The sequence below is a fragment of the Pyrus communis genome, chromosome 9 (assembly GCF_041283825.1).
Source record: "Pyrus communis isolate YQ-2024b chromosome 9, ASM4128382v1, whole genome shotgun sequence".
Taxonomy (NCBI): Eukaryota; Viridiplantae; Streptophyta; class Magnoliopsida; order Rosales; family Rosaceae; genus Pyrus; species Pyrus communis.
In genome coordinates, this window is record NC_142573.1 from 13,476,369 (window position 1) to 13,491,157 (window position 14,789).

The 14,789-nt window shown below is 34.8% G+C and overlaps 1 protein-coding gene across 1 annotated transcript; it reads right to left on the reverse strand.

Annotated features, from left to right (window-relative positions):
- Window positions 1-7,417: 7,417 nt before the first annotated feature.
- LOC137740389 (small ribosomal subunit protein eS30z/eS30y/eS30x) lies at window positions 7,418-8,220 on the reverse strand. The gene is made up of 3 exons (XM_068480265.2): window positions 8,077-8,220; window positions 7,854-7,991; window positions 7,418-7,645 (listed from the first exon to the last, which is right to left on the reverse strand). Exons 1-3 carry the CDS (start codon window positions 8,078-8,080, stop codon window positions 7,599-7,601), a joined length of 189 nt encoding a protein of 62 aa, XP_068336366.1. The 5' UTR covers window positions 8,081-8,220; the 3' UTR covers window positions 7,418-7,598.
- Window positions 8,221-14,789: the final 6,569 nt, after the last annotated feature.

Here is a 14,789-nt window from a genome sequence, read left to right on the forward strand (position 1 = left end):
ATTTAATCACATTATTATGCGCGTGCGAAAAACCTTTTTTATAACTTGCATTACACGGCTCTTAAGATGTTTTAAACGTGTTTAAAAAAGAGAAAATAATATTTAATGAACAATTAATTGAATCGCATTATTACTAGCCTATTGTGAGGTATTAATTAAAAAAAATTGTAGAAAAAGAATTAATTATTAAAAAAAAAAAGCACTGTTAAAATGACAAAAATACTCTTGTATTATTTTGGGTTGCTTTTGAATTTTTTTGTTTTGGGGGCATATTTGTCTAGAAATTTTTGGTGAAGCTTGTGATCCCAAAAGGGATTGTTGGCTTTATATATAACTAGCCTTCATGCACACGCTCACACACTTGCACCAAACGGCAGGGTGGCTCTGATACCATTCTGTCGTGTCCTAGACCGACTCCGCCATAGCAGATATTGTCCACTTTGGGCCTGGCCACACCCTCACAGTTTTGTTTCTGGGAACTCACGATCAACTTCCTAGTGGGTCACCCATCCTGAGATTGCTCTAGCCCAATCTCGCTTAACTTCGGAGTTCCGATGGAATCCAAAGCCAGTGAGTTCCCAAAAAGCCTCGTGCTATATGGAGGAGGTGGGCATGTACATATAAGGCACATCATCCTATCTCTGTTGGTCGATGTGGGATGTTACACTAAGCCAACCCCCATCCCCTTTAGTATAGATAATATCGTTTGTTCAAAAAAAAAAAAATCATTTGATAACTAATTTAATCACATTATTATGTGCGTGCGAAAGACATTTTTTTTATAACCGCTATTACACGCCTCTTAAGATGTTTTGAATGTGTTTAAAAATACAGAAAATAATATTTAATGAACAACTGATTGAATCACATTATTGCTAGCCTATTGTGAGTAGGGGTGGAAAAAAATTCCCGAAAATCCCGAACCGAACCGAAAAAATCCTGATCCCAAACCAAAAATTTCCCAAACCGAAATTCCAGAAATTTTTGGGATTCTATCCCGAACCGATCCCAAAATTTCGGTATGGGATTCGGGATTGGCTTCTCGATATTTCGGGAATCCCATACCAAACCGAAAATATATAATATTAATTATTATATATATATTATTCTTTTATAATTGATGCTAGTAGTTTCTAATTCATACTCTGCAACCTGGAATGCCCTACACCTTGCATATTTTTCATGTTTTGTTTGATATTCATGTGGATTTTATTATTGCTGCTGCCATGGTTGATGATTTTAGAAGGCTTGATTAGTTTGTCTCTCAACATATTGCAAAAAGGGTTTAATTAATTTGAATTTTGACTATGATAAAAACAGTCAGGCATGCCAGTGTTCAATTAAATAGTAGTGTGAATGAAATGAAATTCCTAGTTCATGAATGTGTTCTTGAATTATATATTTGAAGAACAATTCATAATTTCATATTTCAATTTGGGATTCCCGATTTGTCCCAAAATCCCGAAAATATTTCGGGATTCCCGAAAATTTGGTTTGGGATTGGTCTTCAAATTCCCGTCCTGAAAAATTTTGGTTTGGGATTCGGGATACTAGTTTCGGTATGGTATCCCATACCGAACCACCCCTAATTGTGAGGTACTAATTAAAAAAAATGTACAAAAAGAATTAATTATTAAAAAAACACGGTTAAAATGATTAAAATACCCCTGCATTATTTTGGGTGCTAGAAAAAACCCCTCACAAACCAACCAAAGCAGTTGAATTTACATTAAGAATAGAGAAAATAATATTTAATAAACAACTGATTGAATCACATTATTGCTAGCTCATTGTGAGGCTAAGCCCACCCCTTCCCTATTAGATAATATCGTTTGTTCAAAAAAAAAAAAATCATTTGACAACTAATTTAATCACATTATTATACACTTGAGAAAAACTTTTTTTATAACTGGCATTACACGCCTTTTAAGATGATTTGAACGTGTTTAAAAATAGAGAAAATAATTTTTAATGAACAACTGATTGAATCACATTATTGTTAGTCTATTGTGAGATATTAATTAAAAAAAAACTATACAAAATGAATTAATTATTAAAAAAACACTGTTAAAATGATGAAAATGCCCCTACATTATTTTGCTTTTGAAATTTTTTATTTTCGGGACATTTTTGTCCAACTATTTTTTGATGAAGCTTGTGACCCCAAAAGAGGTTGTTGGCTTTACATATAATGATATAAAGAAGATTTCACTAATCACCTTGGGGATCATTTAGTATTAACTTACTATTTATGTGCTAACACTATCTCCAATTCTTGAGTTAAAATCTAGAAAATTTAAGTTTTAACATAGAAATAGTTTTTCTACTGCCACCATTCTGGGTTAAATATTTAGCCCAAGATTATTAAAGAATGAATTTAGGTTTTTTTTTTAAGGAAACTGTTATTAACACTCCAAAAATGTCAAAAGTAACTTAAAAAAATTTATGTAGACTATCCTAATTTAATTTTATGAAGATTTTAACCTAAAAACATTTAAATTCCGATAAATATTGAAAAATCACTAATAATTGTATGAACAATTAAATAATTTTTTTTAAAATTGTTTTTTCCGTTGGATTTAATTTTGGGCCGTTAGATTTTTTTTATTTTTTTTTACAGTTAGATTTAATCATATTAGATTGTAGTCGTTGAATTCAATGAATTTATAATCATATTAGATTTAATCATATTTTTTTTATTTTTACAGTTAGATTTATTTTTTTATTTTTGAATCTGGACCGTTGGATAACTGCAGCCATTGGATGAAATAAAGAGTCGTTGGGCTCATAATGGTGCCTAACACGCCCATGTGCATGTGACCCATCCCATGTCAGCGCCCTGCTCTTGTAGTCCGTTGGACGAGTGAAGCTTGCATGTTTGGGGAAAATTTGGGCATGTCTACTCTCATACGTGCGTCAGCCCACTAACTCAAGGGGGAATCTTGACTAAAATTTGATCCAAAAATAATTTTTAGGTTCAAACTCATTTTTTAGCTCAAGATTTTAGCAAGTTGGGATGGGTTTAGAAGCTAAAATTTAAGTTTTACTTCAAAAGTAGGGTAGGTCTAAGAAAACATCATTTGTTAGGTGATTAATCAATATAGTGTGTGGTCGCCACATGTATGTAACATCTAAAGGCCCTATACGGTGTTGTTAATGTTTCGGCAGGTATACTTTAGTGGAAAATGCATCTTAATTTTTTGCCTAATTTTTTATCATTTCGTGATGTGGTCAGATTTGCATATCGACGCACAGTCAGTCAAGAATGAAACTATAGTTGACTGTTGATATTTATAATTTGGCAACATACACATCTTAATTAGGTACAAATATTTACAGTTTAGCAACATACACATCGCCAACATACGCACCTCTTTGGCAAACAGTTTGACTAACATGTATAACATAGGGGGAATACAATTTGACAACATTTATATCCTAATTAAATTCGACAAGGGTAATACCTCTTCAAACGCTTGAGCCGTGAGGGCATTGCAATTATTAGTCAACTTTAACCCCAAACTAAGAAAATACAGTCCCCTTGACACATTTACTTGTTTTTTTCCGCAGCCAAAAAATAAAAAATAAATTTTTTTATTTCTTGGGTTTTTAAATACAACATTAAACGACCACTTAGTATTATGGTCTAGTGGTACTTCACTTATAAGTGAGAGGCCTTAGGTTCTATTCTCACCAAAGGCGAATTTGAACCACATTATGGCTAGTCCATTGTGAGGCTTAGCCCATCTCATCCCCTTAATATAGATAATATCGTTTGTTAAAAAAAGAAAAAAAAAATACCGTACTATGGTCTGGTGATAATCCTATTCATTTGTATGTGAAATGTCTTAGGTTTGATTCTTACCAAGAACGAAGTTGAACTACATTATTATAGCAAGTCCATTGTAATGCTTAATGTTGAGTCCATATTATACTATATATTTCACCCTAATCTTAGTATTAATTTATTGATTATTTTGGTAAAATTTTGATACTTTGTTATATATTCTCAATGTAGGACATGCGACTTCCTCTGGAGCAAAAAGTGATCAAACGGATGAATTTTGAAGTAATTCTAATTGGAAGATGTTCGTGATTCTTTCAAGATGATTGTGTCAAAGTTTCATATTTTTCTACCAAGCAGTTTGACCATGACGACGAAATAAAGGCCCAGCGTGTAGCTTTTTCAGATTGACGTTTTTAGACGTTTTGGATATTTTGGAGGTCAAAATGGTATATTTTGAGAAAGATTCCTTCTGAGGATTTGTAGGGGACATCTCCAACTTTCAAAAGAGACCTTTTGGGGCCACATCGGAGTTGATTTGGTTGGTCAAAAGACTAATTTTCTGAGAACTCCGAATTTCAGTTTAAATAGGAAACCTTTTATTTTATGTTTTATTATTTTATTATGTTTCCTAGTTTTATTCTAAGACTTTTTAGGGTTTTATTTTGTAGTGTATAAATAAGACTTTTTAGCCGTTAGGGTTAGGAGGGAAGGAGAGGAGGAAACACACGCACAAGCCTTTGACAATTCAAGTTTATTTTCTAGGTGTTTTCTATCCTTGTTCTTAATAATATTTTATTATGATTGTTCATAACTAAGTTCTTTTGGTAGGGCGAAGCCTTGAGCCTTAACATGAATATGTGATTTTATTAATTTGCTTATGAATGGATGCATGGTTGCTTTGAATTATTAATCACCACGATTAAAACTATCTAATTGTCTTAGTGATTCACGACCATTAGGTTTTTAGACAAGTAATTTGATGCAATTTCTGTTGGAACATCACCCTGAAATTGAGGAGGGCTTCCTGTGATTAGTAATTATAAGTTCACTTAAGGCGAACATCACGCTCTTAAGGGTTGCATGATTTTCAAAGGATTTTCACAAGGCTTAATGAGTCTTGCATGCTTATATTTGATCTAAACATCACAGACAGGTTGCATGTTAGATATACGTTTTCGCTTGAACATCACGGGGAAGATATGCATTAGGAAAACCTAACCTTCAAAGCATGTATGTGGAAATTCATAATTGCGTAGGATTGTTAAGGGGACGGCAGAACTCTAGGCTTTTACAAGTTGATTTTCTTTAAATTGTTCTCTAGTTAATTTCTTTAATTGTTTTATTTTAAAATTCGTTTTTATTATATTAAATTCTAAAATCAACATTTTCCAAACTTTGTTTTAAATAATTAATTAAGAGTTGGTTTTAAACACAAATTATTCATTCAATTCCTGTGGAAAACGACTTTGCTTAAGCCGCTATAGTACGACCTTGTACTTTTGCAAGTATTTTTATTCCTACTTTTGCATGTGGTAAAAATCCCTATCATTTAACCCACTCCCTCACCCTTTTAGTGTAAATATTATTATTTGTTAAAAATAAAAATACAACATTAAACGGAAGGAGGACATTGAACTCGAGATATTAAGTATAAAAGTCAATGCTCTTAACTAACGAGTTACAAATCCCTCGCACACGGAGGTGGGCTGCGGCGTATTCGATTTGTAGTTGTAAGCAAAGTAGTGTGAGCAAAATCATAGCATAGCGCTTGGTTTTCTCCTTTCTCAATCTTTACGAAACGACTAAATGGCTGAAACGGCCGTCGCAACAACGTGACAGCAATTGGCAGGCCTCCAACTCCAACCTTTTCTTTTCATTTTTTTGTTGTTATCTCCATTTGTTTTTTTAAACGTTGTCACGTAGACATCACTGGACAAAGATCAATAAACACTTGACAGTCCGAATCCCATTGGATCTTTGTGATCCGAGTCAACACTTCTGAAATATTCAAAAATATATATATACAATTTGTGGGATGACGATCCTTTTTGTGAGGATTCTATGGATCAAATCATCTTAATTGTTCATTATACATCGTGCGATTAACTTTTGTTAAGTCTGTTTGTGTTTAATTTAAAATAATTTCTGATCATAGGATGATTGATGAACGGATATGATGAACTGACCTCTAAGATCCTAAAAGAGAATCCAAATAGGATCATGTTCCCAATTTGTGTAGGAATGGTCGGATATTCCGATGTTTTCGTATTAAAAACGATAAAACCAATACAAAAACTATGATTATTTGTTGATAAAAAGACAGGTAAAAAGAGAAGCTATGATATTGTCTCCACAACCAGCTCCAGCTCCCAAGAAGAAGAGTATTACTTGCAATCAATCCACCCCGCCCGCCAGCCTGCCTCCGGGGCGCCTGCGATGCCATCTTTAAAGGGCGAACTCGAAAAGCAGTAGGCCTCGAGAGCTATCTTCACTTTCAACATCTAAACCTATATCTCGCTATTATACTACGGAGTTCGAACGTGGTGACCTCTACTCTAGCATCTCATCATCTATCAATTCGAATCATCGTGCAGAGACGAGTCCCAGCAGTGATGTTCAAATCATCGTGCCAAGTGTTTGTGACATACTGCTACACTATTAGATACAATCATACAATTGGAACACGCCACTCTGCAGGGTCTAAGATTTTCATGTTCAAGAAACCAATTTTGTTTCTGCTTTCATCCAGAGGATCATGACGGATTCACCAATGGTACTCTGTTCCTCATATACACTCATCGGTTCATTCCCAATTCTAGTCATGTATTGCAAAACCATCTCAACTCTTAACAGATTTCAAACTAATGTAAGCGCTCGATAATGCACAGAACATGCTACCACCTGACTCATAACCACATTCAAACTTCAAAAGTGAAGTCCTTTACACCTCATTCAAGACCACTCCCCTCAGGAACTGGGTTTCTACTCTACATTTAGGGTCTCTCACAAAGCTCAGTTTTGGAAGGCCTCCGGTTTGGTGTGACTCTAGCTCTTGTTCCATCAAGAAGCACCAAATATGAGGAGATAGGTTCCACTACGAGCAAAGGGTGTAACAGGATGCTACTGCTTACCTCATAAGCACATTCAAACTTCAAAATTGAAGTTATTTTACCTCCTATTTAACCACAACATCTAGCTACAGCTTTGTTGTACACTCGGGTCTCTTCCAAAGTTCAATTTGGAAGGCCTGTGCTTTGGTGTGACCCTAGCTCTTGTTCCAAGACGGAACACCTAAATCTAAAGGAAAATGGTTTGGTATGAGAAAGGAGTTCAACGGCAATGCTGTCTATTCCATGGTTTAAACTTTTAAAGGAAAATGGTTTCTAAGGCTTGTGGGTTTACGAAGGGAGAAAACAACCGAAATCTAAACACATTATCACTTAACTTAAGATTTCTAAACAAACAGACAACTCCTTAATCTCTTAACCCTCTCGTAAACAAGAATAACAGTAATTTCTAGTAGGATCATAAAAAGGTGGCATTAGTGATCCAAAACCAATTATAACAACGAAACAACAAGGCATGAGCAAATCAGAGCTTAAAATCAAAGACCAGTACCAAACAATCATGTGGTCAAAAGTAGAACATATTAATAAGCATTTCCCAATCTGAACATCATAGAGAGTGCTCCTAAAGGGTACACGTTAAACATAACCAGTAGCTAATCGAACTGCTACAAAATTTCACAATCCAGATTTAAAATGAAACTAATCGCTCATTAAAAACCGGTAAAAGTCCTCACAGAGCAACCTTACTTCTCGGAAGAGTTCGGTCCCCTCTTCTTCCCGAATCCAACAACTGCAAATCGAACCAGAAATTATCAGCACCATCCAAATTACCAACCTTTAGCACCTCAAACGCATTAGAACTAAAAAAGACCAACATCACATTTCAAAATTTCAACACCCAGAGACTTCAATTGAACTAATTTATCAAATCCAAAGAAACCCTAATCCCAAAAAATCATTAAGTATTTAATGTGTGAAAGTGAGAGCGATGAGCTTACCGGCTGTGACGAATCTCCTGTTGTACTGCAGCCTTTTGTGGGCGCGGCCTCTGGGCTTCTTCTTCTTGTCTTGCTTCGCCACCTTCGGAGTCTGACCCCTAACCTTCCCGGCACGTGCGAGCGATCCGTGAACCTTGCCTGCACAGCACTCACCCACCGTTGCAGACCAATCAAAAATCGAGAAAATCCACATGAAAAGGGAAAAAAAATGCGGATCACGTACCCATGGCCGATCGGTGATGCTGCTGCTCTGTGTGTTAGCGCGCTTCTGTTTACGATTTAGGGTTTTGGCGGAGGCGGAGAAGTGGAACTATATAGGGTTAAGGTCGTTCTGCTTGCGCTTCTGTTTGCTATATTTATCAAATATAGCAAAAAATTAACCTTTAATTTAAAAAGTGTCAGTTTTTATATAAACTTTTAAATATATTTAAAATTTCATTTAAATAGACATAAATACTCTCAAATTTAACAATAAAATAAATTAAAGACTTTTTAGCTATTGTTGCCTCAAGCTCCGGTCCAACTTCACCTTTGCTCCTACACTTCACCCCCATAACCCTATCCCTTTCGACCCCCTCATCACTGATATTGAGCGCCGCTGTGGTAATTGTAAGTGGGAGCAGCAAAATTTCAATCATGCCTTCAACGCTTTTTTTCTTCGAACTGAGTCTTAGCGCCCCCCTTCCTCGGGCTGCCAATTCATGGACGCATAAACTCTTTCCGAATTGCATCAATTCTCTATAATCATTGAACCCAATTGGAAAAGGAAAATTTTAAGAAAGAACCACTAAATTTATCTCACTGTGCGGAAATTTGGATTGGAAGGTGGATGGTTTGGATTGTGAGAGAATAAGGGTTTAGGTGGTTTAGGGATTTTTGATTTGGGCATGTTTGTTGGATTTACCCACCAAATGAAGAAGACGACTTCTTTTTTCATTTATAATTTTTATTTTTCTTACTCATATTATTTTTAGTTTTAAATATAAAAAAAAGTTTTGAAAGTTAATCCACAGTCGTTATATGATTGTATTTATGAGCTCATGTGGCACCACATCATTGTACTAACAGAGCAATTGACAGATTTTTCACGGTGATCACGATGGACAAATTCAAAGAAAGACTAAATGATTCACAATATACAAATTCAAGGACACTAAATTGATTTTCATTGTTAAGGACCATATTAAGGAGTTATGTCAATTTCATGAACCATTTTGGTTAAAAAACCTTTAATTTATTTGATTGTTAAATTTGAGGGTATCTGTATCTATTTAAGTGAATATTGGATATATTTGAAAGTTTTTGTAAAAAGTGATATTTTTGAAATTAAGGGTTAATTTTTTGCTATATTTGATAAATACTCGTTCAGTAGCGTGACTGACTTCTCTGAACACGTCGTACGGTTTAAGGTAAATTTATTCAAATGTACCTATATACCATCTCCAACTCTTGAGGATAAAGCTTAAACTTTTAAGTCATAATCTAGAAACTGTTTTTCTTTTTAAATAGTTATAGCTTAAAATTTTAGTCTGAGATTATAAAATAATGATTTAGCCTAATTTTTTTTTCCAGTAACTTTTTTTAGAAAATAAAATTTATGTTCATTATTCTAATTTATTTTTATGAACATTTTAACATTAAAATATTTAAATTACGATAAATAATTAAAAATCATACAAATATATTATAAAGTTTTAAGTAAATTTGATTTAAATTATTTATTTAAATTATTTTCAATGTTAGATTTAATTTTGAAGCGTCAAATATTTTTTTTTTTTACTGTTAGATTTGATCTCATTTGATCACAGCCTTTGGATTATAAGTAAAAAAACACAAAAAAAAAAATGATTAAAATTTGACAGCTTTGTGAGTCCAGAATAATTTAAGCCAGACTTAATTTATGGGGGAATCTAGATTAAAGATATATTTTCTTTATTTTAACCCAATGGTTGGAGATGATTGGGGGGAGTTTAAAGCTTATATTTTAAGCTCTATCCCATGAGTTGGAGATGGTCTTAGAGCACTTCTAATGTTGTAAGCCCCCCGGGGCAATGGACAACTCAATCCCCTTAAATGAACATTAACTGTCTACAGTGAATAGTAACTGTTCAAGTCCATCTCAACCCCTAAACTATATAGCCTAAGCAATTTGTATTAAAATATTAGTAATTTTTATTTAATAATAAAATAATAAAAGATAACTTTATTTTTATTATGGAAAAAAATTATAATTTTTTTATGTTTTTAATTAATTAATTTTTTTATAATTTTCTACAATTTTTTTTTATAATTTTTTAATAATTTAAATTGTAGAGTCTTGTGTAACATAGACAGGGCGCTAGACCAAGCGATTATTGTCTAACTTCTCCATCGAGCTCGCTTTAAGCCCAATTATCCAAGTGGGCTGAAGTGTTTTGGGAGGGGGAGTGGATTTGGTTGCCTATCCCCAAGGCAACAAGCAACGATAGAGTTGCTCTAGAGCAAGTCGATCCATTTTATGAAGGTAAGGACAAGGCAAGTGCAAGGGCATGTAAATTGCCATTACTATTAACTTTGAACTCGCTTTTGTGCAACTCCACCTATTTAGAAGGGGTAAAAGTAAGGTCAATTACTACTGACAAATATATGTATGTCTTCATTTTTTTATGCTTTGTTGGCCTCATCTTCCACATGTCATCATCCTTTTAGATTTTTTATGAGATTTCAATCACTCCCATTGTGCCATATGTCATCATTCATTAATACATGCACTTAGATTTTTGATAAGATTCTCAACCATTCATGTAGTGCCACATGTCTTTATCTAATATTCTAATTTCCTCATATTTCTCCATAAAAAACCCATCAAACCACCATATTTACTAACACTAAGCCTCTTCCATCCCCTCTACGCATCTCATTCATAGATGCTTAGAAAAGTAAGTTCTTTCAACAATGTCTAACCTAAGGAGGTTGCAAGAGAGTCGAGCAAGAAAACAAGCGAGAAGATGAAGAATGAAGAAGAAGACGTGCCCAACACCAAATGCATAGAGAAGCATCAACTCATCAATTTGTGCAAGGGATATTATCAATTGATCAGCACAACCGAGAAACAGGTGGTTTAACAACCGATTGTGCGCCGAACCCTAACTTATGTGAGGGAAACCGAGGTACGAATGTCTTGGAAGATTACTTTATTCCAAATAGTTTTTACCCAACAAATTATTTTTGTAAAAGATTTAGGATCACCATATTTGTCCAACAACATCATGGTTGCTGTTTGCAACTATGGTAATTACTTTGTTCAGAAGAAGGATGATGAACATGCTTTAGGTCTTCTTATGAAGCAAAAAATGATGGCTGCCCTATACTTACTTTTAAGGCAGCTGCAGACGCGGTTGATGAGATCAAGAGGATGGAGAGATCCATTGTACTAGACTACCCTGATAAGTTCTCCACTATATACTATAGAGTACCTTCGCCGACCCATCACAGCTGACCTCAAAATGCTTCTTTAAAAAGTTGATTGTTGAGGTTTTTGGTAGTGGAAAAATTGCCCAAGTTCATGGCAAGGAGATTACGAAAATTGAAACGCTACAAAAAGTATCATTTTAGAGGCAGTGCCATCATTTGATACATACATTTTGCATTGCTTCTTTGGTGTTCTAGGATCTCATAATGACCTAAATGTTCTTGGTTAATTGCCTGTTTTGATGTGTTGAGAGGAGAGTCGCCTTAAATCGCGTATGAAATCAACGATGCAATGTACTCAGGAGCATACTATTTAGTTAATGAAATTAACCCATTGTGGACCATTTTTGTCAAGACCATGTCAAATGACACAGAGAACGAAAAACACTTTGTAGCACAACAAGAGGGGTATATGAAAGATGTGAATAAGTGTTTTGGTATCCTCCAAGCTCGTTAGGTAATCATTAGAGAAGTTGCTCGATTATGGAACAATGGGCAATTTGAAGCATCATGATGACGTGCATCAGCTTGTGTGGAGCAAAAAATAATCAAGAAAATTATGGAGGCGACTCGTGGACTCTTGGCTAAAAAGATAAAATTACCCTTAAGGCACACTGGAATTCCCACGCGCATGCAACGGACAATAGTGGCTCAATCGAGGTCAAACATGATCAAAATGGTATTTATTCAAAACCCTCTCCTCACTCCTCATCAAATCCTCACCCACAAGGTAACTTCCAATTATTCTTTTCAAATTGGGTTTAATTACCAAATTAATTGCAAGATATTATTTGACATAATATCTTGCAATTAGATCAAGAATTCCACCATAAGTGGTCGGTCCCTATTTCTCCAAATAAGGCTGGCCACACCCCTATATATAGCCCCATATTTCTCCACAAACCTAAGTTCAATCTCTCCCTAAAAATCCCTAAACACTTTCTCTCTAAAATTCCAACTTTGGCATCGGAGATTCTTCGGCCAAAGCCCCCCCATTCATCATGGGCGCGTGAGGCTCTTGGTCATAATCTTAGGTGTTATTATTTTGCAGGTGCATTTTCGTCAAAGGAGAAGAAGGCGGAAATTTGCATCCACAAACATGATTGTAGAAGATACCAAGACATGAAGAACAATTCAAAAACTAGAATTTATCAAGCTCATGACTACACTGAAGAACATGCCCAACATTCATAATTCCTATACCTGGCTTGGCCCACCTTGTTGCATTTTAAAATGAGTTTAGTCTGGTCCCTCCAAATTTGGGTCTGGCTTAAACCATTTCCACCCTTAGCCCTTCCCCCAACCCCCTACATTAATGGGTGGTTTATGGTTGATTTCTATTTTGTTTTTGAAATAAAAAAACTTAGTTTCCTATTATAACCAAATTTGTGCACCATCATAGATGGTGGAGGCATAAACTCGAGCAACCTGGAAAATGGAGAACAACCATGAGCAAGCCTAAGAGAAATTGCACCATTTTAGGAGTTATGATTACTTGTAATGCACGACAATTCTTAGATTGTAGGAACTTTAAGACTTATGAGGAATCTGATTATGCCCATATCTAGATCAGATCTCATGTCTTGCGGAACAAGCATATTCATTGTAGCGGAGTCATTTAGACTTCGCCTATTGCCCCATAACAAGGTGATGGTGGCACCGGTACTCTGTCTAATCCAGCTCGGTTTGGAGCTATTGAGTCCATACCGGACTTCTAAGGTAACATCATTCTGATTAGCCTTACTTTGGCCCTGAAAAATCATGGTCCCAGAATTGCCCCTAACTATGTATATGAAAGGCAACTTTTCCCCTTGAGGATGGATAGTTATCTAAAGACTATGCCTTTTGGAGTAAGCTGGAATATGTACCATTTAGTCTTCTAATTTTGTGTGGTGATCCAATTCTTCGCGATGTAGTGGAGACGTTTTGGATTTAGACATGGGTGCCATAAAGTTAGTAATGATGAAGCTTTGCATTTGTTGCGTGTGCACGAAAACAAGAAATTACCTCCGGTACTCTTTAATGATGTTTAACCATTGGATTTGCTGATCTCGAGGCATATTTCTAACAATCCCCCACTTGCAATAGAGCCATTTAGTTGTGTGGTCAGTGATAACACCTCTTCTGAAGTCATTTAACAAATAGTTGAGTAATAGGCCTAGTTGGTGGATATATATATGTTATCCATAGAAACAATCTTGAGATTAACAATGTCACCATTATACATGATTCTCAATCATATGGTTTAGTCTCTCAATAGTGTTTGGATCTTGATGAGACCTTGATTCCCTAGCTTGAGCTATCGCCTCATTAGTGTTGTAGTGGGGAGCGCTAATGACGCTTTCTGTTCAGAACCAAATGAAGAGTTCACAAATGAACTTTCCCATCCAAACAAAATTGTTGTAAGCTTCTATATGGCAATATATTTTACATTCATAATCAACACTATAGTAACTACTTTTAGTGTTTCCATCTAATTATCTCTTTAGTCTTAATAAAGAGATATCCATTGTCTCTATATAATAAAGAGATATCCAATTATGGATCTGATATTAGATTCATAATCTAATACGTTTACGTTTCCATTAACTACTCTAAATCTTCCTCATTCTTGAGGAACCTATCCTTTAGCATTTCTTAAGTACTTAAGGACTTACTTGACATTTGCCATGGTTTTGATCCTGGGCTTGCATTGATATCATCTTGTACCGTTCCAGGTAGAATTTATATCAATGTTTTTCATACTATATGAAATACATAAATAACCTTTATGTGTATGCATACAGGATTCTATTTACGCATTATGTTTCTTTGGGAGTCAAATGACACACTTCCTTTAAGAAGAGCGACTTCCTTGTCTGGCTGGAATTGTCCTTCTTTTGAAATTTATCATTTGAGAAACTTCCTAGCATCTTTTGTCTATCAATAAGGATTTGAGATAATCCAATAATATCCTAAAATCTATCATTATAGATTTCTATCCTAAGTCTATAGAAAATGTCTCAAACACATACGTCCTGTCATTATAGAATGCTTAAAGTAATAACTTTATCGAAGAATAATTCTGTTCATTTTGAAAATTTAATATATCGTATATATATGTTCAAATTTAGGAACATGATTAACTCTCACTAATCTTTTGTAAACCTAGCAAACAAATGATTCATTCACATCCTTACAAGAAACCAAATGATTTAATATTTTCTTATGAAATGCTTATAGCCCTCACTAGCTTGCTTAGATTCATGATGGATGGATCTCAACAACTTACAAATCTTCTAATTTCTGGTCTTAGAAATATATCATCAAGGCTATCTTGATAATGGTTTCGGAAGCCCATACTATGTCCAAACGTTGAATCATCATTTAGTTGTGGCCTTCTCAAAGAACTTATTCCTTGAATTCTATCTCTCGTTCATTTGTTATATCTTAGGCAAATCCTATTCGTAGGATTATAATGAACTACGCGATAAACAACCTTTGTTA

Bases quoted from the DNA above. Each gene is read 5' to 3' on its own strand.
- LOC137740389 (XM_068480265.2), bottom strand. The intron at 7,646-7,853 runs GTAAGCTCATCG...TTCGATTTGCAG, and splicing joins CAGGAGATTCGTCACAGCCG to TTGTTGGATTCGGGAAGAAG.